The sequence below is a fragment of the Pleurodeles waltl genome, chromosome 1_2 (genome assembly GCF_031143425.1).
Source record: "Pleurodeles waltl isolate 20211129_DDA chromosome 1_2, aPleWal1.hap1.20221129, whole genome shotgun sequence".
Taxonomy (NCBI): domain Eukaryota; kingdom Metazoa; phylum Chordata; class Amphibia; order Caudata; family Salamandridae; genus Pleurodeles; species Pleurodeles waltl.
In genome coordinates, this window is record NC_090437.1 from 330,277,113 (window position 1) to 330,301,416 (window position 24,304).

At 47.4% G+C, this 24,304-nt stretch overlaps 1 protein-coding gene across 1 annotated transcript in view; it reads right to left on the reverse strand.

Annotated features, from left to right (window-relative positions):
* FOCAD (focadhesin) overlaps window positions 1-24,304 on the reverse strand; it is a 1,081,710-nt gene that overhangs the window by 88,338 nt on the left and 969,068 nt on the right. Inside the window, exons 40-41 of the mRNA XM_069239095.1 lie at window positions 6,162-6,339; window positions 5,935-6,032 (exon numbers count right to left, since the gene is read on the reverse strand). Coding sequence (XP_069095196.1) covers window positions 5,935-6,032; window positions 6,162-6,339 — 276 coding nt within the window. The remainder of the gene's footprint in view (window positions 1-5,934; window positions 6,033-6,161; window positions 6,340-24,304) is intronic.

A 24,304-nucleotide genomic window follows, 5' to 3' on the forward strand; every position in this document is an offset into this window, starting at 1 on the left:
TACCTCAGTACCATATACTAGGGAATTATAAGGGTGTTCCAGTAAGCCAATGTAAATTGGTAAAAATGGTCACTAGCCTGTGAGTGACAATTTGGAAAGAAATGAGAGAGCATAACCACTGAGGTTCTGATTAGCAGAGCCTCAGTGAGACAGTTAGTCACTACACAGGTAACACATTCAGGCACACTTATGAGCACTGGGGCCCTGGGTTACCAGGGTCCCAGTGACACATACAACTAAAACAACATATATACAGTGAAAAATGGGGGTAACATGCCAGGCAAGATGGTACTTTCCTACAGCGGGGTGAACTGTTTATATTTATTTTTTGATAAATGCAATGTCTGTGAACATTAGAAGGCGCTATAATTGGCACTAAACTCTTTGCAAACATTAGTGAATATGGATTTATGATAAAGAATTAACGATCATTGCTGGAGCACCTGCTTTAATGGTTACCCCTAAGTGAATGCAAACATGCATCATGCAGTACGAATTATTGCTGTAAACTGAAAGATGAAAGCTGCTCACAGAACACAGGCATTCACTTTTCGCTATTCTTTTGTTTCTGGTAATCAAAGGAAATCCACACAGCCTCCTGAGGGTTCAACTGGAGCCCCTGCACATAATATTGTCCTCTATGAAGACATAAACTTGACACCAAGTTTCGAACTGTGGAATGCATCAGATAGGTATTGGTCGCTGGCCACTCAACCAACTGCTTGCATTTGGCTGTATCTGCTATAGCTGCCTTGTAGACAATAAATCTTTCCTGGACTGGAACCTGTGGAATACTTTGTTGCAAAACGGTATCCAGAGTTTGTAGCCTGTGTGCTGCCACTTCCTCTTGACTAGGACTGCGCCAATGCCCCACTGACATTCTGGTTGCACGCCCTGAGTATGCTGTCCTTAATGAAAGTGGAAGCTCCCATCCAGCCCAGGAGTTGTGAGCCTCGAGAGAGCCTGGAAATAGCTTAAATCCTCTGCAAAGAAATTACCAAAGAGGCCTCAGTGATTCTGGATCCAATATCAATGGAGCTGTAGAAAAATGAATCCTAACGTGGGCACCTAATGTGTAATTGATGCATCACTTCCAGTGAAATGGCAAAATGCTGTTCATAATATCAGCTAACATCACCTAGTCCCGGTGACATTTCATAGCCACACAAAAATTTACAGATCCAGTTTGGTGCCTGGTAAGCAGGGCGCTTAAGGAATCAGCTTGAATGAGTAAACAATGAATAAGGCAATGTGACAAAATCACCATATGTAAACGAACAATTGCTTGTAATAGATTTTTATAAATCAATTATTTTAATATTAAAATGTATAACTTTATGTGCATCATGGTCATCTACAAATGGTCTTTTTGCATGTTTGTCTCACGTCGTCTATTGTATGGTAATTTCTGGGGCAAAATGATTTCCTGTGCACAGATCTACCCTAGCAGAATCTGACTAAGAATGGGCATTAACCAGATCTGGTGTTTGCAGACAAGTAGTAATTGACCTAGTTATGAAGGGAGATTATTTACACGTGTGCCATGGTATTTGCTGTTTTTTAACATTTCTGTATGTTGCACCGGCCCCTTTCTTCAGGGTCATCCTCAAACGTTTTGTCTTTATTCTTATTTTTGTTAAATTAGTTTTTGTTGGCCTTAGGATTCTGTTTACTGTACCACTGCTAACCAGTGCTTGTGTTCTGTGCTCAAAACATTTAATTTATATGTAAATCCCAAGTAAAGTGGAACTACATGTACCCGGGGCCTATAAATGAAATACTACTAATGGGCCTGAAGCACGGACTGTGCACCCACTTAAGTAGTACTTTAAACATGTCTTAGACTTGTCATTGCTGAGCTTGTGTGTGCAGTTTAAACTGCCATTTCTACCAGGCAAAGTAAACCTTTTTAATACGCAAGTTACCACTAAGTTACTTTTAAGTTTTACTTGTCCTGGTAGTGAAAAACTCTTCAATTAGTTTTTCACTACTGCAAGGCCTATCTCTCTCATAGGATAACAATAAAGTTGCCTTATTACACTTATAAGTTTAATTTCCAAATGGGAAGAGATAACCGATACATGTTTGGTGTCTATGGAATCCTAATTTAAAATCCTAACATATGGTGAAGTCAGATTTTAAATTACAATTCTGAAAATGACACCTTTAGAAAGCCAGAATGTTCTTGCTTTAGTCATTTGGTGCCTGCAGCCTGTCCCTGGTCACATGACTGGGTGTAGTTGGCAGATGGGCTTTGTGTATTCCTACTAGACAGCCACACACAATGGGAGCTTAGGTGTGGGCCATCACTGGCAGGATGGGAAGGAGGAGCTGGGCCATACCTCACTTTCACCTGAATAAGCTGGGTCCTGTCTCGACACAATGGGATGCATAACTCCTATAGTGAGTCTTAAGTCATGACCAGGAAGGCAAGGCATCTGTGAACTTCAACGGCATGCTTCTAGAAGCTTCTTCCCACTTCAAAGGGGCAGCTGTGTATAAAAGAAGGCCCTCAGACACCAACTCTTCAGTACACTTCTGGATCTGTGGATATCCTGCGAGGAAAAAGGGCTGCTGTGCTGCTGAAAGGATTGCCACTCTGGTGGACTATTAGTCTGCTTGCCTCCTGCTCTGTGCCTCAGGGTCTTGAAAGTCTCCTCAACAGATCCTGGGTATGCCTTCAATAAGTTACTGACCCCCACCCCTCCCAAGTGGTGCTCCTCAGGCCCCGACCCCTTGGTGTGGCTCAGTGGGCTCTCAAATCAAACCTTTTCTTCTCTTTGTTAAGGCGAACAGGCCCGTTCGCACTGAGAACAAGCCGCTCACACGAAATTCACAACGAGCCACCGCCAGCCCATCTCTTCTCACAGCAAGCATCGATCGTCTGCAGAAAACTGCCAACGCAAAGCTCAAGCCCACCTGTTCTCGATGCCCGACATGCTCTTCATGCCACACCGACCACCACGGGCAACACTCTCTTGGTCCACACTACTCTCTCCAATGTGAATGGGACTCGGCACAAAACTTGAGAAGGTGAAACTTCACCTATGACTAATGTAGGGCTGTGTCCGACCTGCACTCCATCACGGTCGGCCTACACTTTCGGCTTTGACCCAGTCCAGGGTGACCAGATAGCAGCGGTTGTCCATTTATGCTTTTAGGCACTATAATGCAGTTTATTCTTTAATAATTCATAACTCTGATTCTACTAATTGGACATTTGTTTTTTTGCTCTTGTTTTATTTATTAGATTATGCTCTATTTTCCTAACCTTGTATGGACTTTTTTTGGTTTGTTTTTTTCACTGTTTATTGTCTGAAGTGTTGCACAAATAATTTACACATTGCCTCTAAGCTAAGCCTGACTACTCTGAGCCAAGCTACCTGGGGATTGAGCACAGGTTGATTTGGGGTTTGCTTGTGCCCTACCCTGACCAGAATTGTGGCTGCTGCTTGACGAGGGCTCACATCTCAGTAACCCATTTTCTAACACTGTGGAACAATTATCCCATGCTCAATTAATTTATTTTAGTGAAGTTTCAAAATAGTCATTCGCGTTGAAGCTTTACTTGTGAATCTACTGTATTCTTTCTCCTCCTTTCGTCAAAAGGAGGTTCTGGTCAGCTGAGGAAGAAAGACGTGGTAAGGGTGCCGTTTGATTGGAAAATGGGGACTAAAACCTGCTTTAACAGCAGAATGACTAGAGTCCAAGCAATGCACACAAATGAAAAAGGTGGGAGCCACCACTTTGCAAGATATTTAAGCCCCTATCACTAGGATACAGAACTGTACACACTGAAACATATCCCTGGGTAAATCAGTAGTAAAGTATTGGCAAAACAAGCTGCAGTAAAAGTGTGTTTTGTGACCCATATTACGAATAAGGAATTAATAAATACCTTGGAATCATGTCCCTTGCTGGAACCCCCTTCCTCTGGTATTTGTACACAGCCTCTATGACTCCTTTGAGTGGAAGTTGCAACCCTAATTCATGGTAAACTCAAAATCACAAATAACATTTTGATAACCCAAACCACTGAAAGGAACACGGAGTGATAAGTCATGGCCGATTGGCATACAAGAGGATAATTTAGTGGGAAACGCTATCCATAGTTGGATCAGTTCATCTCTTGGGCCCGGGAATTGTGTTGAGGTTTTCAATGAGAGCAACAACTCACACCTAATGTACATGATTTTCATACTATTCAAAAATGATAAATTGTTACTCCACTTGTGAAACACATATAGCACTAGAAGTGGCTTCACTATAACTGTCTAGGGAAAAGGGTCTTTGGGGCCCATTTATGTCAACCCAATCTCAAAAGTTCTAACAAGAAAAAGGGATTAAGAGGACATTTGTTAATAGTTTATGAGCTAAACAAACTGGTTAGAAAGTTTTTACCAAGTCGCACTGCCTTCAAAACAGTCAGGGCATGGATCTTTGGTTTAGCACAGTCGCCTTAGTAGAAGAGGACATTCAAAATAGAGTGTCAGTTTGTGAAGGTTTGAAAGATGTAATAACGGAGAAGGATCAGGTTCATGTTTATAACAGTCTTAAGTATGGGAGGGTAATAGAAACCACAGTGCAGTTCTCACTGAATATGAACTTTATATAACGCTACAGTAGTTAAGGAAACAGAAGGAGAAAATTCAAGACCAACACATACCCTTGGCCAACCAATCCACTAAAGCACCATCTCAAAGTACTCTTCTTGCTAAGCCAGGAAATCTACTTAGTTGGTGCTGATTAACACAACAATGTATTTACTTGAGGCAGGGACAAACCACAAAAAGCAATGAGTCTCAGAGTGGTCCAATGTTAGGATTGTGACAAAACATACAGAGGATATTTGCTGACTTACTACTCGTTCCTGCAAAACTAAATGCACCAAGAAGTTTACTAAACATTTCTGTCATGATTTTCTGCACATAATTAGGTAGTCACACCCCTACAATAAGGAATAACATTCAAACCACCCTTAAACATATGAATCAAACAATAACACAGTTTCATAGCCTGTTCAAATACATTTTCCATGATATATGAAAGCACTGGGGGAGTGAATAGTTGGGGACCTGTGTACTGAGAGTAAACTAAACTGGGTAAACCAACTTATATGATTAGAACTGTGAGGTAATACAATTGTGTACGCATTTTTATTCATTTTCAACTCAATCAGGAATTTGTATGTCTATTACAATCCTTGAAAAAGTGGTGGCTGTGTTGCAGAATTCTGATTTCTTGATGGTATACTGATTTTAAAGTGAAAAAGAAAAGAAACAGAAACACTGAAATGATTGTACATCATTACTGGGACCATTTTCTGCTATGAGTTATGCATCCTCCAATAAACAGAACATTTCATTTTTAGCCTGTGCTCTCTAATTCCAGTTATGGTACTATGTCTACTACTAGGCTGCCCTTACCTTCATTTGGCACTCTTCACATCTCTACCTAGACATCCCTGGGAAAATAATGTATTTGCCACAGCTCAGGGAATAACCTACAGGGGTATAAGAGAGTCAAGAGCTGATGTAGTGGGAGGGTGCTTTACAAGATGTACATGTACTTGCTGTGACTTTTACAGTTTTGCAAGAATTATGTGTATGTTGGGATAAAAAAAACAGTCCAAATCTGCACATCCTAAGACCATTTGCCTGTTTAGCACCTTTTCTTCTTCTCGGTTTCAGAATCAGCTTATGGTACAAGCCATAAAACAACATTACTTACAACCAATCAGGAATAATAAAAGCCAGGATGCTAGAGATTCATGTGCGACGGACCGACAGCGTATTTCAATTAAATGCTTTTTTCAAAGGTTATATAACTCCAGCACTGTTAAACATAACACACAGGTATCTGCTTGTATAGAAATATGTATGCAATGGCATAAAGTCTTGAGGAAAAATGCCCTAAAGGCAGCAGAGAAAGTACCTCTTTTAAAGCTGCACCTTCAACAGGTGTCGATTTGTAAGCAACATTCCTTATGTGGCCCATCAGTTCTAATAACCACTCCATTCTTTTCAGCACTCCTGCAAGAAAAATATCAACCAGAATGATTAAGTGCAAAGTGGCCTCAGGTAGCATGTTTCACACGTTTAAATGTACATTAATCCCACTGTGCATACATTGTTAATCAAACTTATTTTAATTATTGCTACCTGTGTTTTGATGGCTCACAAGGCGTGCCTGGTAGAAACTTTGAAATAACATCCAAATTACAGGCTCGGTCTGGGTGCATCCAATAGCAGTTGCAATAACATCATTCAAACAGAGCAACGGAACACGACCTTGGGATACCAGATATGCTCGGATGAAGGTGGCTTTCTCTAGATTCTCCTAGAATGGAAGAACAAAACGTTTGGACTCAGATTGCATCAAAAAAATCATTTCTGGCACATACAATATAAATGTTTACCTTGTTTGTGTGGCACTACTGTTGTATTTAAACTTACATGAGCCAAGTAAAGGTTTCTTCGCAAAGTTACCGCAAGTCCCATGTTTGAAGAGCATGGCCCTTTGTTGGCCCCGTATTGTACTGTAAATCTACTGGCGAGCCGGCCAACGTTTCTAGTGAAATACATATTTTGGACCATTTGAGAGAACTCCTAGTGATGGTGTGAAGTACCCTATGCAGAAATTATTTATGTAATAATAATTGTATCAATGACATACATGAGGACCACAAAATCTGACAGAAGCCAGGCAACAGAGACAATGAATCATGTAGGTGTGTAAATCAACGTACAAGAAATGGTAAAGACAATAAGGACTACAAGGTGTTGGAGACACATTCTGTTTAATTGGTAGGGATTATGAGTGAATGGTCTTAAGAAACGAAGTGGCAGATTACATTTTTATGGTGAGCATTAACCAAAGTTGCTGGGCCATGTTGCATGAAAAGGAGAGAGCACAATAGTGTAGTAAAGTACCCTCTTTTTGGCATGGTTACCCTCACGTTTTGCCTGCTGTCAGTGTATTTTTAACTGGGCACACTGGGATCCTGCTAACCAGGACCCCAATGACTATGCTCTACCCTTCTAAAAGTGGTTGTTCCTGACTTTGTGTACCCCACAACTGGCACACTGGTGCCCCCATGCAAGTCCCTAGTATATGGTACCTAGGCACTCAGGGCATTGCGGCACCAGGGGTTCTCCATAGGCTGCAGCATGCATTATGCCATCAATGGAGCCCATACAAAATGTGTCTGCAGGCCTGCCATTGCAGCCAGCGTGAAAAGGTGCATGCACCCTTTCAATACAGCTCACTGCACCAGGTCACTGTAAGTCACCCCTATGGCAGACCCTCCTAGCATGGAGGGTAGTCTGCAAGCACATGTGGGTGTGGGCACCCCTGCATGAGCAGAGGTGCCCCCACAAACTCCAGCTCAATTTTCCTAAACCTTGTGAGTACGGGGAAGCCAGTTTATCAATGTACTGGACATAGGTCACTACCTATTGTCCAGCTACACAATGGTAACTGCGACCCTGGGCATGTTTGGTGTCAAACATGTCGGAATCATACCTCAATACTGTTTCCATTATTGGATGTATGAGCCCATGCACTCTGTGGGCTCCTTATAGGACCCCCAGCTTTGCTCCTACCAATTTGCAGGGTTTTTCCAGGCAGCCCGCGCTGCTGCACTCTAACAGACAGGTTTCTGCGCTCCTGCTGCTTGAACAGCTCAAGCCTAGGAAGAGGAAGGCAGAACAAAGGATTATCTTTGGGAGAGGGAAGCAACACCCTCTCCCTTTTGAAATAGGTCTTGCATGACTTGGGAGGGGTAGCCTCCTGAAGTCACTGGTATGCTTTGAAGGGCACATTTGGTGCCTTCCTTGCATAAACTGGTTTGCACCAGTCCAGGGACCCCCAGTCCCTGCTCTGGTGCAAAACTGGACAGTGGAAAGGGGAGTTACCACTCCTCTGTCCATCATCACCCCAAGGGTGGTGCCCAGAGCTCCTCCAGGTGGCCACTTCATACTGCTATCTTGAATCCAAGGTGGGCAGAGGCCTCTTGGAATATCTGAGTGTCCAGGTCAGGCAGGTGACGTCACAGCCCACTCCTGATAGGTGGTCACCCTGCTAGGTGACCAATCCCCCTTTTAGAGCTACTTCGGGTCTCCCTCTTAGTTGGGTCTTCAGATTCGACATGCAAGATTCCTCTGCAATGTTTATTTCGACTTCTGGCTACTGAAACCGCAACTGGACCGGAACCTACAATCTGCAGCTCCAGCGACGACTTTGTTCTGCAACATTGTTTCTCCGGCTCCTTCCAGCAAGTGCAACATTTCGGCGGCAAGTCTTCATTATGCACCAAGAAGCAAGAAGGAATCTCCCTTGGAGTGAAGGAGTCACTCCCCTGCAACCGCAGGCACCAACTGCATCGACAACCGGCCGCGTGCATCCTCCCTCCTGCAACTCTGCGTGGATCCTGCAACACAGGTAGTGGTCTGGAGTGGTCCCCTCTGTCCCCCCCTACCAGCTGTCCAACTTGGAAGGTGGTGAGTCTTTGCTTCTCCTTGCAGGACAGTACCCCTGTGCATCATGACTCTTGCAGCTACCAAGGCTTGATGGCTCTTCTTCCAAGTGATCTTCAGGCTTCGTGTAGCTCCGGCTTCCAGCGCTTTTCCCTGCAACGTGCAGTCTCCTGCCTGCTGCTCCAGCGACGTTGGATTCCTTTCCAGGTGTGATGAGTGGGCCTGACTGCGACTCCTGGGCCTGATGCCTGTGAGTTGTCTGTGGAGGCTGCATCCTCGACTTCTGAGTTTCCTCACTGCTGAGGTTTGCCTGGGACTCCCCTCCTTGGGTTGAGTCCCCTCAGACCTTCCTGGTCCCCAGCAGCTCTGCAACTCTTCTTCTACAACTCTTACCTTTGCCAAGGCTTGTTGGTGGTTTTTCCACACCACTGACAGACTGCAAGTCTTCTTCCGACGTAAGACATGAACTGCATCACTCCTGGAACACCTCTCCTGCTCCTGTGCTGCATAGCCGACTCCTGGTCTTCACTGTTGACCTGGTCCTGCATCTCCAGAAGGGTGGGAAGTGGCTCCTGCCCCAACCGGACACTCCAAGTGGAACTGGACTTGGTCCCCTTCATTTGCAGATCCTATATTTTCAGAATCCATCTTCGGTTTCTTTCAGTCTTGATTGGGTCTTGCACAATCCTTTTACAAAGTTTATCCATGGGTTTGGGAAAAACTAGTACTTAACTCTTCTCTCCTGATGTCTCCTAGGTAAGTCTTGGCTGCTCATACACAGCTTCCGCTAAAAAGCCCTGACTTTCTAGACACTGTCTACACCTCACTAATAGGGCATACCTGGAAAAAAGTGGTAACACCATATCACACCAGGCCAGCTTCCTACAAACAGCACCATACCTAGTAAGATATGGTGCTGTTGCTCACTCCTCTAGTTTGTTGTACCTTAGGCTGCCTTGCACCAGTGCACACACCCTCACATTACAGTACAAGGATGTGTGCATGATGCCATACCTGGGCTTTATACTGGAGCACAAAGCACAACATTCTATGCTTTCACAAAGTTTAACACTTAACCACTTTAGAGGTGTGCTTTACAGCTGCAGCACACACTGAAAAGTTAGAAAGTTTTGAGGAAAATAAATCTGTTCTCCAACTTTACGCATGCCTCATGGAGGTGTCATTTATTGATACATATCTCTTTCTATCAACATTAGTAGATAGGAATTAGCTAAAAAAAATCCATGGGTGAGTATGTGGGGACATCCATGTACCACCATGGGATGCCTCCTTGACAAAGTAACAGATAGTGCTACTTAATGGCTACTGTCCAATGAACAGTTCAGGAAAAAAAACAAAAAGGCTTTAAACCAATACCTTTCATTTAGCAAGAAGCAATTTAATGCCAGTTCATAGCTCAATGTGCTATGTTAGAAGGATTGTAACTTATGAACTTCAAGTAACAAAAGAATCTCCTTCTGTAACAAAACCAGTAACCCATTTAGCTAACTACATAAAATACAAATTTGTGATCTAAATTTTACACGTTGTGCTTAGCAGCAAGAACCTATGCACTATGCTACTTTGTCAAGAAGCAAAACTGTGTGAGCTGTCGAAGCAGCTCGTTCTGGTTGACTGATGCTTGGCCCTGGCCAGGCAGAATTCACCACTCCCATCAGGGGTTGGTATTTACACTTACTGTCTAATCTGTGCTCACCCTTGGGTATCTGGGCACAGAGCAGTCAGGCTTATCACAGGGGCAATGTGTAAAGCAATGGCACAGCAACACCACACAACAGTTATAAGGAGTGTCACAAAAGAGACTTCGCATGAGGTGTATGTAAATAAGTTTTGTATTCAACATACACATAACACAGCATGAATAACATGTAACTCTTGGCAGGAATCAACATTTGAAACAACACTAGGAGTACTAGGCCCAACTATGTTAAAGCAACATTTGCAGTAAGCACACATGAGAAATATAACATTCCCTTCCAGCAACCACATGAGGTGCAAAAGGTTGTCAGCACGAGACCCACCATATCAATTACCCCATTTCACTTATACCCAGTCCTAGGGTGCGCCCCGGTTCACAACAATATGCACATACAGAGCAAAGCAGCACTTTAAATTAGCTCTGTTTCCTGGGCCGCACAGGTAAAATCTAATGTCAACTGTGTAAGTCCTCTGGCAAGAATTAGTGTGTCTGGGAACACCGTCATACAGTGCAACAATCACCCGCAATTGCTCCTACACACTCACTCCACACTGCGAAGCTGTGCCACGGATATCAGGCGGCTTGAAAATTACACACTTGCTTAAAAACGCTCAAAGCACCCTCATGAGGTGCACTAATATCCGGCAGGTTACCTGTCACTGTGCTCACAGACCGTACCCCCCTGGGCCCCAAAACCTTTCTCCACTCTCCATCTGGCCCTTCTGCCCCACCTGCCACTAGCTGAAGATACGAACAGCCTTTCACCAGGTGCCAGGCCGCATATGGCCAGAGTCACACCTTGTTCAGGCTCTCGGGGACAATATGGGGGGAAAAGGAAGAGATATCAGTCGAGCAGATAATAGTCAACAAAAGAGGTTTTGGCTACCACTCAGGTAGTTCCCTGATAGGCCTCCACACCATACCCTCTGACGCAGGCCCAGGTCTGCAAAACACTGGGGGGTGTCATTGGGAGACACACACTGCCCACAGTGACGTCCAGCTGAGCTAGCCACTCTAATACACAACAATTACCAAATCCAATACCTCTCTGGGAGGAGGCATGTCTGGGGTGCAATGCCTTGAGAAGCCCCACACGGTCCCGGTGCACATGAAGAGATACCACTCCGCACCACCCTGAACGGAGGTGCTACGTTGGATGCACGATGACTTGAGTCACACCGGAAGATTGTGATCACAAACACAAAGTGCTCAATGCCATACCCCCCTGAAACGAGGCACATCGCCTGGTGCACAATGACTTGAACCACACTAGACAATCCGGCTAAACACACAAAAAGGATTCCACTCCTGTACCTCCCTGGAATGAGGCACAATGTCTGGTGGGCGATGACTAGAGTCGTACTAGACAATCCCTGAGTACGCACACAAAGGATTCCTATTCCATGCCTCCCTGGAATCAGGCACAACCTCTGGTGCGTGATGACAAGTCACACCAGACGATCAGACTACACACACACAAAAGACCCAAGTTCAGCGGGGCTGCACGAGGTAGGATATTGCAGTGTTCCTGGGGTGCCACACCCCTGACATGTTCTAGCACACACACATTCATACCACACAACATACACGCACACTCACACCCATTCAAGAACACATGCATTCCACACATCTGCATGCACGCACACACAAACATACACCCCCACCCCACACACAACACCCCCCACCCGCCTCCTCTGTTGGAGCACCCGACTTACCTGCTTGCAGGGGGTCCTCCCGCAAGAGACGGGACATGGTGCTGCTGCCAGCAGCAGCGCCCCCCAGCAGAACACCGCCAGGCCGTATCATGCGTCATGATACGGTCTGCGGTGGTCTACTGGCATGGCGCTGCTGCCGGCAGCAGCGCCACCTTATCGCCGTCCACCGCCATGACCGTAGCCAGAGTTACACCAGCCTTCTGGCGGAATTCCAGCTATGGTCATAATATGGCGGATGGTAGGTAGCCGCTGCGACAGTGTTTTGGCGGCTGGCGCCAATGTTATAATGAGGGCCAAAGTGTCCATCTCGTCACACCTACATGTCAAAGCAGTTGTATGTATCAAACCCATACGTCATAGTCTGACAGATGTTAATAACAGGTACCCCTCGTGCCAACTCTGCTGCAGCCTTGGCTCTGGTGGAATCGGCTTCTCAGACCTTCAGGTACTCCCTTCTGGCCTGTGCATATCAGATCTTGATGGAGAGGACCTCTTCTGCATTACTTACTCACTAGAGAGCTGATTGTCTATCCAATGGTCCTTCATGCAGTCGAGGCAATGAAGAATTCTCCTATTCTTTCGAGAGGTGAGGAAGACGAAAAGGTGTCATGGCATCTAAAAGGAAAAACATTCTAGTGCTTACTACCAACTAAAAAAAGGTTGGTCTGCAAGGGATCAGTATTCCAGGCACCACACCAGCCAACAAATTTATTCATGTGCCCCACGTAGATGGACTTCATCAATGACTTCTTGGAGCAATAATGACATCCACCACCTCAGTTGAAAATCAAAAGCCTTTAGCTGCCACACTTCAATTTCCATGCATGGGGATGTAGGTTGTGGAGATTTGGGGGGTGCAGGACCTTGTTCTGCTGCTGAGACAGGAGGTCCTCCAGAGGTGGAAGTCTGATTGAATGACAAATGTTCAGGCTCAGAAGGACAACGCCTTTTTTCGTAGAGACAATATCTAGTTGCAGATACCTTACTTTAGAAATTACCCCAGGCATCAGTCTGGATCTGGAGAATTTTCTCGAGCAGTACCCCTGTGTGCCGTTAGGTGATGTCGATCTGCTACGCATCTGTCGCTGGCGTCACCTGCGTCAGATAGGACTTGCAGGCCCTATACTGTATAGGCACCATCCCGGCAAGCTGACAGTTTCTTTTCATGACTTTCCATGCCTGAAGCGCAGAGCCATGAAGAACATTAACCTCTGGTGCATCAAAACTAGGGCCTGAAAAGAAAGTGCCTATCCCTAGAAATCGGTTAGCACAGCGTCCCCGCTGTAAGGAATTAGCAACTACATATTGTCTCTACCAGCTAAGACATTACTAAAGGTAGGCATCTTGTCGATCTGATAGAGACATCCAGTTGCAGATTCCTTACTTCAGAACAGACACCCAAGCAATACCATCCCCGGAAGGGGGTCTGCGAAAACACGATAACACCAGAAAGTCCTGCAGGACCAACAGGACAAAGTGCCCGTCCCTAGGGACCTGACTGTCCAGGCAGTAGTGTTTGGTAAACGTTGGCAGAGATGCCCACATTGCCCCCTGAAAGATATCCAGGACTGGAACTCTGCAAACGCAGTGGTTGCAGCTTTAGCTCTGGGACAATGAGCATGTAAACCCTCAGTGGGTTGCTTCTTAGCCAATGTGTAGGACATTTTAATGCAGAGGACGACAGATCTGGAGATGGTTCTCTTCTGCACTGCCCAACCTTTCTTTGCATCCACATAATCAATAAAGAGTTGATCATCCATCAGGAACTCTTTGGTACGAACAAGGTAGAGTGGCAACGCTCTTTTTGGGTCCAGGTGGAGGAGTCTCTTCTCTTCCTTAGAAGGATGTGGGGGTGCATAAAAAGAAGGCAAGGTGATGGATTGGCCTACATAGAAAGGTATAACCACTTTCGGAAGAAAGGAGGCCCATGTGTGAAGCACCACTTCGCCAGATTAGAAGGAAAGGTAGGGAGGCTTAGATGACAGTATCTGCAGCTCACTCACCCTGCGGGCAGATGTAATGGCCACAAGGAAGCCTGTTTTCAAAGTGAGAAGCCCTAGAGGACAATTGTGGAAAGGCTTGAAATGAGCATAAATCAGGAATGTCAGATCCACGTTCAAGTCCCCTTGGGGCGTAATAAATGGGGAAGGAGGAAACAAAGCATTAAGACCTTTATATATCATATATCATTTTGGTGAAGGGATGTCTGGCGGCCAAGATAACATTACAGACTTTGAGCAGAAGGTCAAAAGCTGTCAACTGCTGCCGCTCAATCTCCACGCAAGATAGTGGAGACTGTACAGATACGGGTGGAGTACCCTCCCCTGCTGCTGCAATAGAAGATCCTCCTGAAGGGGCAGTCTGATCGGAGGATCGATGGCCATGCTCAATAGCTCTGGATACCAAACTCTTCATGCTCAGTCTGAAGCCACAAGGATTACTTGGCCCGGGTCGGTCTTGATCTTCTTGAGAACTATGAGCAGAAGTGGTAGGGGTGGAAAGGCATAAAGGAGGCCCGAGCTTCACTCGAGACAAAAAGCATTGATGAGCGAGTGCCACCTTAGAAATTCCAATGTGCAAAACTGCTGACATTGTGTAACCTATGCAGAGGTGAACAGATCTAACAAAGGCTCTGCCCACTGCCGAAAGAGACCTTGCGCCACCTCCAGATGGAGAAGCCATTCGTGACTGACTAAGCATTGTCGGATAGGTTTGTCTGCTCTGATGTTAGAAGCCTAGCAGATGAAGAACCACCAAGGATATGCCCCACTGTTCCTGCTCCTTCCAGAGGTGCAGAGGCTCTTGACAAAGGGTCCACAACCCCACTCCACCTTGTTTGTTGTAGTACCACATGGCGGTGGTGTTGTCCATGAACACCTGCATTACTTTCCCTTTGAGAGAGGGAAGAAATGGTTTCAATGCTACTCTGATCGCCCAGAGCGCCAACAGGCTAATGTAGAGTCTTGACTGCTGGAGACTAGAAGCCTCTGATTGCCACCTCTCCCAGGCTGCAGCCCCATACCAGGAGTGATGCATCTGTCACCACTGTTAGATCTGGTTGAGGAAGAGAGAGGGATCTCCCTCTGACCCACTCGCAGTTTGTTAGCCCCACTGCAGATCTCACTCAGTTCCCTCCAATAGCTGGACCGTGACGTATAGATTCCCCTGATGCTGCGCCCACTGGAACATCAGGCCCCACTGAAGAGCTCTTATATGCCACCTGGCATGTGTCAGCAGCAGGATGGGGGAGGCCATGAAGACCAGCAGAGTCATTCTCACGAAATCCAGGATAAAGGCTGAACCATCTGTATATCATTGCCTGAATATCCTGGACTCACCGCTCAGGATGATAAACCCAAAACTGCACTGTGTCCAAAACAGCTCCTATGAAAGGGAGCGTCTGAGAGGGAGTCAGGTGTGACTTTCGCACACTTATAGTGAACTGCAGTGAAAGCAGGAGGTCTACTTTATTCTGGAGGTGGGAGACAACAGTCTAGGGCGAGCCCGCCTTCACAGGCAGTTGTTGAGACCTTGCTGAAGAAGCATTGGGTGCTGGTAAAGCCAAAGGGGAGCACAGTGAGCTAAAAGTGCTCTTAGCCCACTGTGAACCGCAAGTTACATCTGTGGGCAGGTAGGACGGGAATATGGAAGTAAACGTCCAGCAAGTCCAATGCTACCATCCACTCTCATGGGTCCAGGGCAGATAAAACCTGAGCCAGAGTGAGCATTTTGAACTTCTTCTTGGGGAGGAGATGGAGGGACCAGAGGTCTTAGATAGGACAATGGCCCTTGTTCTTACCAGAAAGTAGAGGGAATAACAACCATGGCCAACCGCTGGCACAGGGACCCATTCTATGGCTCCCTTGGCCAAGAGAGCCATAACCTCCATTCGGAGAAGAGCCAAGTAATTCTCCGCCATCCGATCGTAGGATAGTGGCATGTAACGAGGAGTAGTCTCAAAAGGGAGGGAGTAGTCCCTTTGGAATATCTGCATCACCCGCCTGTCTGATGTGACGGATTGCCAGCAGAGCAGGTGATGGCTAATTCTACCTCCGAATGGTCCAGGTGGGGAATCGTCAGACTAGGATGGCTTAGAGGCAAATGCATGGAGGGGACGGTGGACTAGCCACACCGCTGGCTCCCTGATCCACATGCAGAGGCTGGGCAGTGTGCTAGGCATGGTGGCTGGAAGGAAACAGATGGGCTGGAATGCTCCTTCCGTAGCCATAAAAGGGGTGATAAGCAGACTGAGGTGAAAGAGCGACTGAGGTGGAAGAGGGGCCTCCGCGAGGCCCAAGGACCTGGCTGTAGCATGAGAATCCTTGACGAGCTCTACTCCTGAGTATGCTTTGTCTGCGACGAGACAGGTGTCATCAAAGGGCATGTCCATAAGATTGGCTTGGACATCCCCTGAAAAGCAGGATGTTCTCAACCAGGCGTGGCGCCTCAGGGCAATGTTGATGCAACCACTCTGCTCAGTGAGTCAGTCCTGTCCAGTCCACATATGATTGTGAACTTTGCTGTGTCTCTTCCATCAGCAACATCTTCAGAGTACAGCCTGGGCCTCCTCTGGCTTCATTGAAGGGCAATAGGGGTTCTTAGGAAGAAGCCCCAGGCTGAAGCACCTCTGTCAGGTGGTTAATCCTGACTGCCACCGAAGGCAGCTCGAGGCCCAGGACCTCGGCCGCTCTTCGCACCACCATGGAATAGAATGCTCCCTCTTCCGTAACCAAGGTAGGGGAATAGTGTTAGGGGGATGTATCCAGCTGGCTTCACCAAGCTCCATAAGCCAGTCCAAAGGGTCTTGTAGCTGGCAGTCTAACAGGTCAAAAGACCCTCCCATTCCCTACCGTACCCAAATCCATAAGAGTAAGGGTCACGATCCGACATAGGGGTGCAAGGCCTCTGTCTAAGTTGGGGTCACGTCATGCCAGTCTGGCTCTATGTCGGAGTCGGTAATGAGAATGGGGTTGACAGCACCTGGGGCCGCGGGCGGCATTGGGAGTGTCGACGTCTGAATCAGCATCGGGGAAGGTTGAGGTGGTACAAACGTCACCGGTTCAGATCCAGGAACGGATCCATGGGTACGCCCAGGAGCCGACGCTGAAGCCGCCAGTGTAGAAACCGAGGGAGCCCCTTGAGGCCCGAAGGCACTCCAGCGGAGTTGGACTGCCCAAAGATGAGGCACATGGCCTCATAAAACTTTCTGACTTGGGCAGGGTTTGCTCTGGCTCTCGAAAACTCTGGAAGATGTGGGACAACCCAGATGCAGGCTCAGAGGACAGAGGCTCAGAACGGTGATGCTCCTTTTCCCTTGTGTCATTGGTCAACATATGGGGTAAAGAACGCTTATTCTTCTTCAACTTCTTCTTGTGCCTCAACCAACCTGATCATCTGGAGGAATTGGAGCTGTATTACTATGAAGGCGGGCTCTGCAACTGTTCTTGGGATCTTCCTCTCGACAGAGATCAGGACTGAAGTGGAGCCGAGGGCCGGGCCGCAAGGAGCTTTAGGGACTGCTCCCTCAAGGCTTTCAGATTCATGGCCCAGCACGACTTTGGGTTGTGCTCACACTCCAGACACACAAGGTACGGATCCATTACGGACATCACTTGATTGCAGGATCCACAGGGTTTGAACCTGGTCTTACGCAAAGACATCCTCGATGCACCAGGAGTGTCGACACTCAAAAATCTTCAACAAAAAGTAAAAAAAGATCAGTCGAAAAATGACTCACGGGTAGCACTTTTTCAAATCAGTGACAGGCTGGGGCAGAAAGAAAAGAATTGATGTCAGCGTGCCAGGATGGCGCCTATATAGGACCTGCAACATCATAACTAGCACAGACTATGCCAACGACAGACAAAGAGCCAACCGACACTACCTAACTGTGCACAGGGGTACTGCATTAGAAAAGTCACCAGATCCAGACTGACATCTGGGGGGAAATTCCATGGTAAGGAATCTGCGACTAGGTGTCTCTATCTGATGCTTTGGCTACCACACTCTCAAAATTCAGCTGGGAGTATCAAGTTCTTATGCTGTTCCAGAGGTGCAGATCCTCGTGGCACAGAGCTCAGGTCCCCACTCCACTCCGATTGCTACAGTACCACATGGCAGTAGTGTTATCTGTGAGGACCTGTACCAGCCTCTCCTTTACTGACAGCAGGAAGGATTTTAGGGAGAAACAAATCACCTGCAGCTCCTATTGGTTGATATGGAGTTGGCTTTCAGCTGGAGATCAGCAGCCTATGATTACCAGTTCCCCTAGGGACCCTCCCTCCCCAACCAAGTAGTGGTGCATCAGTCATCTCTGCGAGCTTTGTGCACGGAAGGGAGAGAGATCTGCCACAGTTCACTTGGACATCTGTCTGCTACTACTGTAGATCCTAAGCCGTCTCATGCAACATCAGTATGAGTGTGAGCCCTGATGTTAAGCCCACTGGGATCTGAGAGTCCACCGCTGGTCCTAATGTGCAATATTGTGTATGGAATCAGGAGGATAATAGAGGCCATGAGATCAATAAGCCTCAGATCTATTCTTAATAAAACCCAGGACAGATCCAGAAACATCTGGATTATATCCTGAATGTCTGCAATTCGATGCAGCGGGGAAAATGCCTTGAATGCCACTGTGTCTAGTTTCTCCAAAATTACTGGGATTCTTTGTGAGGGGTTCCGGTGTGATTTTGGCTTGTTGATGGAAAACCTCCACAATGTCAAGAGACTGGCAGTTGTCGAAAGGCGGTGCAATGGTCCAAGACAGGTTTAGGGCCCCACACTTTTCCATAATGAAGATGTTGCACAAATATTGGTCATCATCACTCTCCAAGTCCGGTTCCTGTTCACTGGCAGACATGGACAGTAAGATATATCTCCTGAATCAGGATTTTAAACTACCTCTCTGCAAGTCACTCTGACATGAGAGGAAGCTAGAGTGGGGAGGAGATAAAGGGTAGAGCGTAGCCTCTATGAACTATCTGCAAGACATAGATGTTTAATGTGGCGCATCTCCATTAGGGAGAAATTGTTGGATCCAGCACCACCAACCCCGAGTGAGCTGTTGTTGTTAAACTAAAGCAGACTGGTAGCTGTTGCAGCAAGGGAGGAGGAATTGGCAGACTGCTGTTCCTTCATCCCTTTGTGGTCTATGCTAGTCCAACGTCCTCTGCTCCAAAAGGATTAGACTGGCTGCTGTACGACTGGTTGGGAAGATTGTTGTTGCATACTTGATAGCCCCCTGAAATAGCTCCTGAATTTTCTGAACTTGGCTAGGGAAATTATTTTGCTGGCATCAATAACTCCAAAGAACAAGCAGTGGTCAGGCTGTCTCTGAGTCTATCTACTGGAGAGTCTGATTTTTCCTTGAAAAGTTTGGGTCCATTAAAGGATATATCCATAAGGATACTTTCAAGTCTGAAAAAACACAGAAAATCCTGTCAACCTCATCCATGCATGTCTCCTAATCACAACATCAGTACCAGTAACCCTACCAGTGCAATCAGTAGTATACAGGCTTGCACCAATTACATTATCTGCTACATACTGTCTATCATGTATTGTTTGCAGCAAAACAACTGTGAGGTCCTCTGGGACGACTGGAAATATCTCATTGGCCAATATGTCTATACCTGCCTAGTACACAAACTTTCTTCATTGACATAAGGGTCAGGTTTGTAAAAGAAAATATTATTTTACCAAATGTTTCAACCATTTTGGATCCCTTATCTGGAGGACTGGATGGGAAGGAATTAGGAATAACCTTGCAAGCTGAAACCTTCACAAACAGTTGTAGAGTGCTTGGTGAGGAAGTCTGGATTACCAGGTGTGGCTCTATGTCACGGTGCTACTTGTCGACTGATGGGTGGCTTGAACCACATAGCCACAAAAGCATCAGTGAGTGCATCACTAAATGTTAACAAGAGCTCAGATTGCATTGGCCTTGGCTGGAAAAAATCTGTTATAACGTTTGTTTTTTTTTCCAATGAAGGGCAACTGCAGCTCTAGCACCTCAGATGCCCTCCCGACCACCACTGCAAACAGCACACTTTCTTCTGTTTGTAGTCCATGCGACGTGTCAAACTCTATTTCAGGTGCAGTGTCTAGCTCACAAACATTTTGGAACTACAAGTACAGTGCACCATCAGTATAGCAAAGAGGGAGCAGCTCCTCCCTTACTCCTCATCAGTGTCCTGACTGACCTTATGTATGTCTTGTACAGGGTCGGAGCCAAAAAGAGAATGAAGCCTTTGCTAATAGTTACATTCTTATAGAGGTGTCAGACTAGGGTCATGTTGTATAATACCCAGTTGTGCATTTGTGATCTTGAATCAAACACTGGTGAACCTCAGACCAAAATCAGTTCAGGATCTGGCATGGGCACAGGCACTGGTTCTTCTGTCGGTGATGGTGGATTCAGTAAAGGAACCTGTGCAGCTGAAGCTGCATGGATACTGGAGCTAGTGGGGAAGTTGAAACCAAGTTGGTACAAGCCCAAAAATGAGTCTCAAGGGGGCAGATCGTGTCATGGGGTGAGGATGCAGATCGTAATGGGGGGAGGACCCACCTGTGGTAATCAGACTTGAGCCCACTGCGGCTTGGTGGGCCTCTATCTGCTCTATCCAGGAACACAATTCTGAAACAGAGGAGTTCAAACTGCTCTGATATTCCTCTTGACATCCTCGCACCTTCTCTTCCAAGCTACAGTACTTAGTTTGTGATCTGATCTGTGAGGTACATCTTGACCTACTGCGTCTTTGTCCTCTATTGCTGTGTATTCGCTGAAAGGTCAGTTGAGGTTAAAATGAGTCAAAGGTGGGGTTCCCTTTTTGTTATTTACATACCACCCAGCGCTGGCCCCCTCCTGATGCCCTGGGGACTGCCAACTCCACCAAGATTATTTTTTTGTATGCAGGAGGGCCAGTGCCCCAACCTGCTGCCCTGGGGACAGCCACCTCCTCAGGGCTGTTTTAGTATGTGGGCGAGGTGGGAGGGGCTCCTGGCCCCCTCCCGCTGCCCTGGGGACCACCACTTCCCCAGGGCAACCTTGCAAATAATGTCAAGGGAGTGGGGTGGAGGGGGTTGGGACATATGTTGCCCCATCCCCAAACTCCCCCCTCACATCACTGACCTGGGGATCCACCCTCTGGGGCAAATGTTTAAAAAAACAAAGGGGGTCCCATCCCCAGGGACCACAACCTCCGGGGCTAAATCCTCATTGGAGGGGGCTCCCTCTTAGAGCCACATATGGCCCTGGGGACCACCACCTCACAGGGCTGGATCCTGCTATGTCCCAGAGTGCCCACCCCTGGAACATAGCTGTTTGCTGTGGCTAACACTTTGGGTCTTCACAGCAGACCTTTAAAGCAGGTCCCGTTGTCAAAATCCGAAGTTTCACCACTGTCCCTGCCTGCTTGCAGGGGACACAAATGAAATGCTTCAGCAAGCAGGGAGCTACTGTCAAAGTAGCTCTCTGCTTGCTGAAGCATTGGCACTGCGAGGGAAGCCTTAAGGTGTCCCACGCAGTGCCTGGTAGCCCGTAAGGGCATTTTTAAAAAAACATTTTTTTTTTATTAAATAAAAAGGTAGGCGCCACGGAGGAGCTCTTGAGGGCTCCCTCGTGGTCCCGCATAGCCCGTAAAGGGCCTTTACCTCCCCTCCACCCTCTGAGATCTAGACTATGTCGGAGAGATTCCTCTGATGCTGCGCCCACTAGAACTTCAGGTCCCACTGCAGAGCCCAATATGCCACCTCGCATGTTGGACCTGTAGGATGCAGGAGGCCATGAGGCCCAGCAGCCTCAGAGTCATTCTCACCGAAATCCAGGATAGAGGCTGAGAGATCGGTATCATAGCCCGAATATCCTGGACTCTCTTTTGGGGAGGATAAGCTCGAAACTGCACTGTGTCCAGAACAGCTACGATCAAAGGGAGCATCTGAGAGGGAGTCAGGTTTAACTTCGGCACATTTTTAGTGAAACCTAGCAAATGCAGCAGGTTCACTGTAGTGTGGAAGTGGGAAACAACAGCCTGTGGCCAGTTCGCCTTGAACAGACAGTCGTCAAGGTAGGGGGAAAGACTGAAACCCCTAACCTGCACAGATCAGCTGCAACCACTACCATCACTTTTGTGAACATCCGAGGGGTGCGTGTAAGGCCGAAGGGGAGTACGGTGAGCTGAAAGTGCTCATGACCTACAACAAATCGCAAGTACCGTCTGTGGGCCGGCAGGACAGGAATGCGGAAATAGACGTCCTGCCAGTCCAATGCTACAATTCAGTCTCCAGGTTCCAGGGCAGACCGGACCTGAGCTAGAGTTAGCATTCTGAACTTCTTCTTGAGGAAGAGATTGAAGGACCAGAGATCTAAGATAGGGCGAAGGCCCTTGTGCTTTTTGGGCACCAGAAAGTAGAGGGAACTAACAACCACTACCTACTTCTGGCACATGGACCCTCTATATGGCTCCCTTGGCCAAGAGAGCCTTGATTTCTTCATGGAGAAGTGCCAAATGATCCTCCAACAGATGATTGTATGGTTGTGGCATGGCTGGAAGGGAAGTCTCGAAGGGGATTGAGTAGCCCCTTCTGACATTTTGCAACACCCACCTATCTGTGGTGATGGATTCCCAGCGGGGCAGGTTATGGCGGATCTTGCCGCCCACTGGTTCAGGATGTTCCATCAGACTAACAAGGCTTGGAGGCAGTGGAGGGGGCTGGGGCAGACTGGGTGGACAGCTGGCTCCCTGATCCATGAGCACGTGGGATCCCTTGTCTGCACAAGGGTTTGTGGGAGCATGCACGGGTCGGTGGCCAGGTGGAAATGATTGCGGCAAAAGTACAAAGCGGACTGTGGGGGGCAAGGAGCAGCTATGAGACCAAGGGACAGAGCTGTAGCCCCGGAATCCTTAAAGGGCTTGAGTGCTGAGTCCGCTTTGTCTCCGAAGAGAAGGGTGCCATAAAAGGGCATGGGTTTTAAAGATTGCTGGACATCTCCTAAGAAAGCCAGATGTCCTCAACCAGGAGTGGCACCTCAAGGCCACTGTCGATACAACCGATCTATCTAGTGAGTCAGTCGTATCCAGTCCACAATGAATCATGAACTTTGATGCATCTCTCCCGTCAGTAACAGCTTGGGAGAGAACTGTCTGGGCCTCCTCTGGGACTCGAGACAGCACCTCAATGACCTTATCCCAGAGAGTATGGTAGTATTGTCCCAAAAGGCATGCGGTGTTCATGGACCGCAGCGCTAGACTGGTGGAGAAAACACCTTCTTCCCAAAGTTCTCCAGTCTTTTTGATTCCCTATTTGGGGGAGTGGAAGGAAATGCGCCAGAAGAGGAAGCCTGGATCACAGGCGCAGGATGCTGGGCCAGGAATTTTGGGTCAGTCGGCACAGGCGAACGGCGGTGGGCAACAATCCTATTCACAAGAGTCCCTGTGTTGGGTTTGGAAGGGGTACCCAGCAGGACTTCCGTTAGGACTTCATTGAAGGATAGGAAGGGTTATGAACTGGAAGCCCCGGGCTGAAGCACCTCGGTCAGAAGGTTAGTCCTGACCTCCACAGAAGGAAGCTAGAGGTTCAAAACCTCAGCAGTCATTATGGAGCATCATGGAGTATGAAGCTCCCTCCTCTGTAGCCACGGTGCAGGGAGAAAGCATGCCAGCATCAGGAGAGGTATCTAGTCCGCTAGCATCACCCAAATCCTGAACCCAGTTCATGTCAATCAATCAATCAAATATGGATTTGTAAAGTGCAGCTAATCACCCATAGGGTCTCAAGGCGCTGAATGTAGGCATGCTGCTCAGTCGAAGAGCCAGGTCTTGATGTCCTTACTGAACTGCTTCAGTGATGTGGTCTGCCTGAGCTTGAGGGGAAGTGCGTTCTATGTCTGGGCTGCTATGTAGGAGAAGGATCTTCCTCCTGCTGTATATTCTGGATTTTGGGGCTGCAAGGGTGAGCTGGGAGGAACGGAGAAGTCTGTTGGGTAGATAGAAGAAGAGGCGGTGGTTGAGGTATGCTGGTCCTATGTTGTGCAGTGCCTTGAAGGTGTGGATCAGGAGTCTGTATGTAATGCGCTTGTTGACTGGGAGCCAGTGTAGGTTTTGGAGGTGGGAGGAGATTCTGGCTGTGTCGGAGGATTTCCAGGATAAGTCTGGCTGTTACATTCTTGACTCTTTGTAGTTTTGATTGATGTTTATTGGTAATGCCAGCATAGAGTGTGTTGCCATAGTTCAGTTTGCTGTCTGTCAGGGTCAAGCTCATATTATAAAGGGTCCAGCAAGCCCTCTGCACTATCCCCATATCCATACCCATATCCAGGTAAAGAAGGGTCAGGATGGGCCGAGGAGAGCAGATGGAAAATGGAACCAGCGTGGACTGACGCCGGTCTGGCTCCG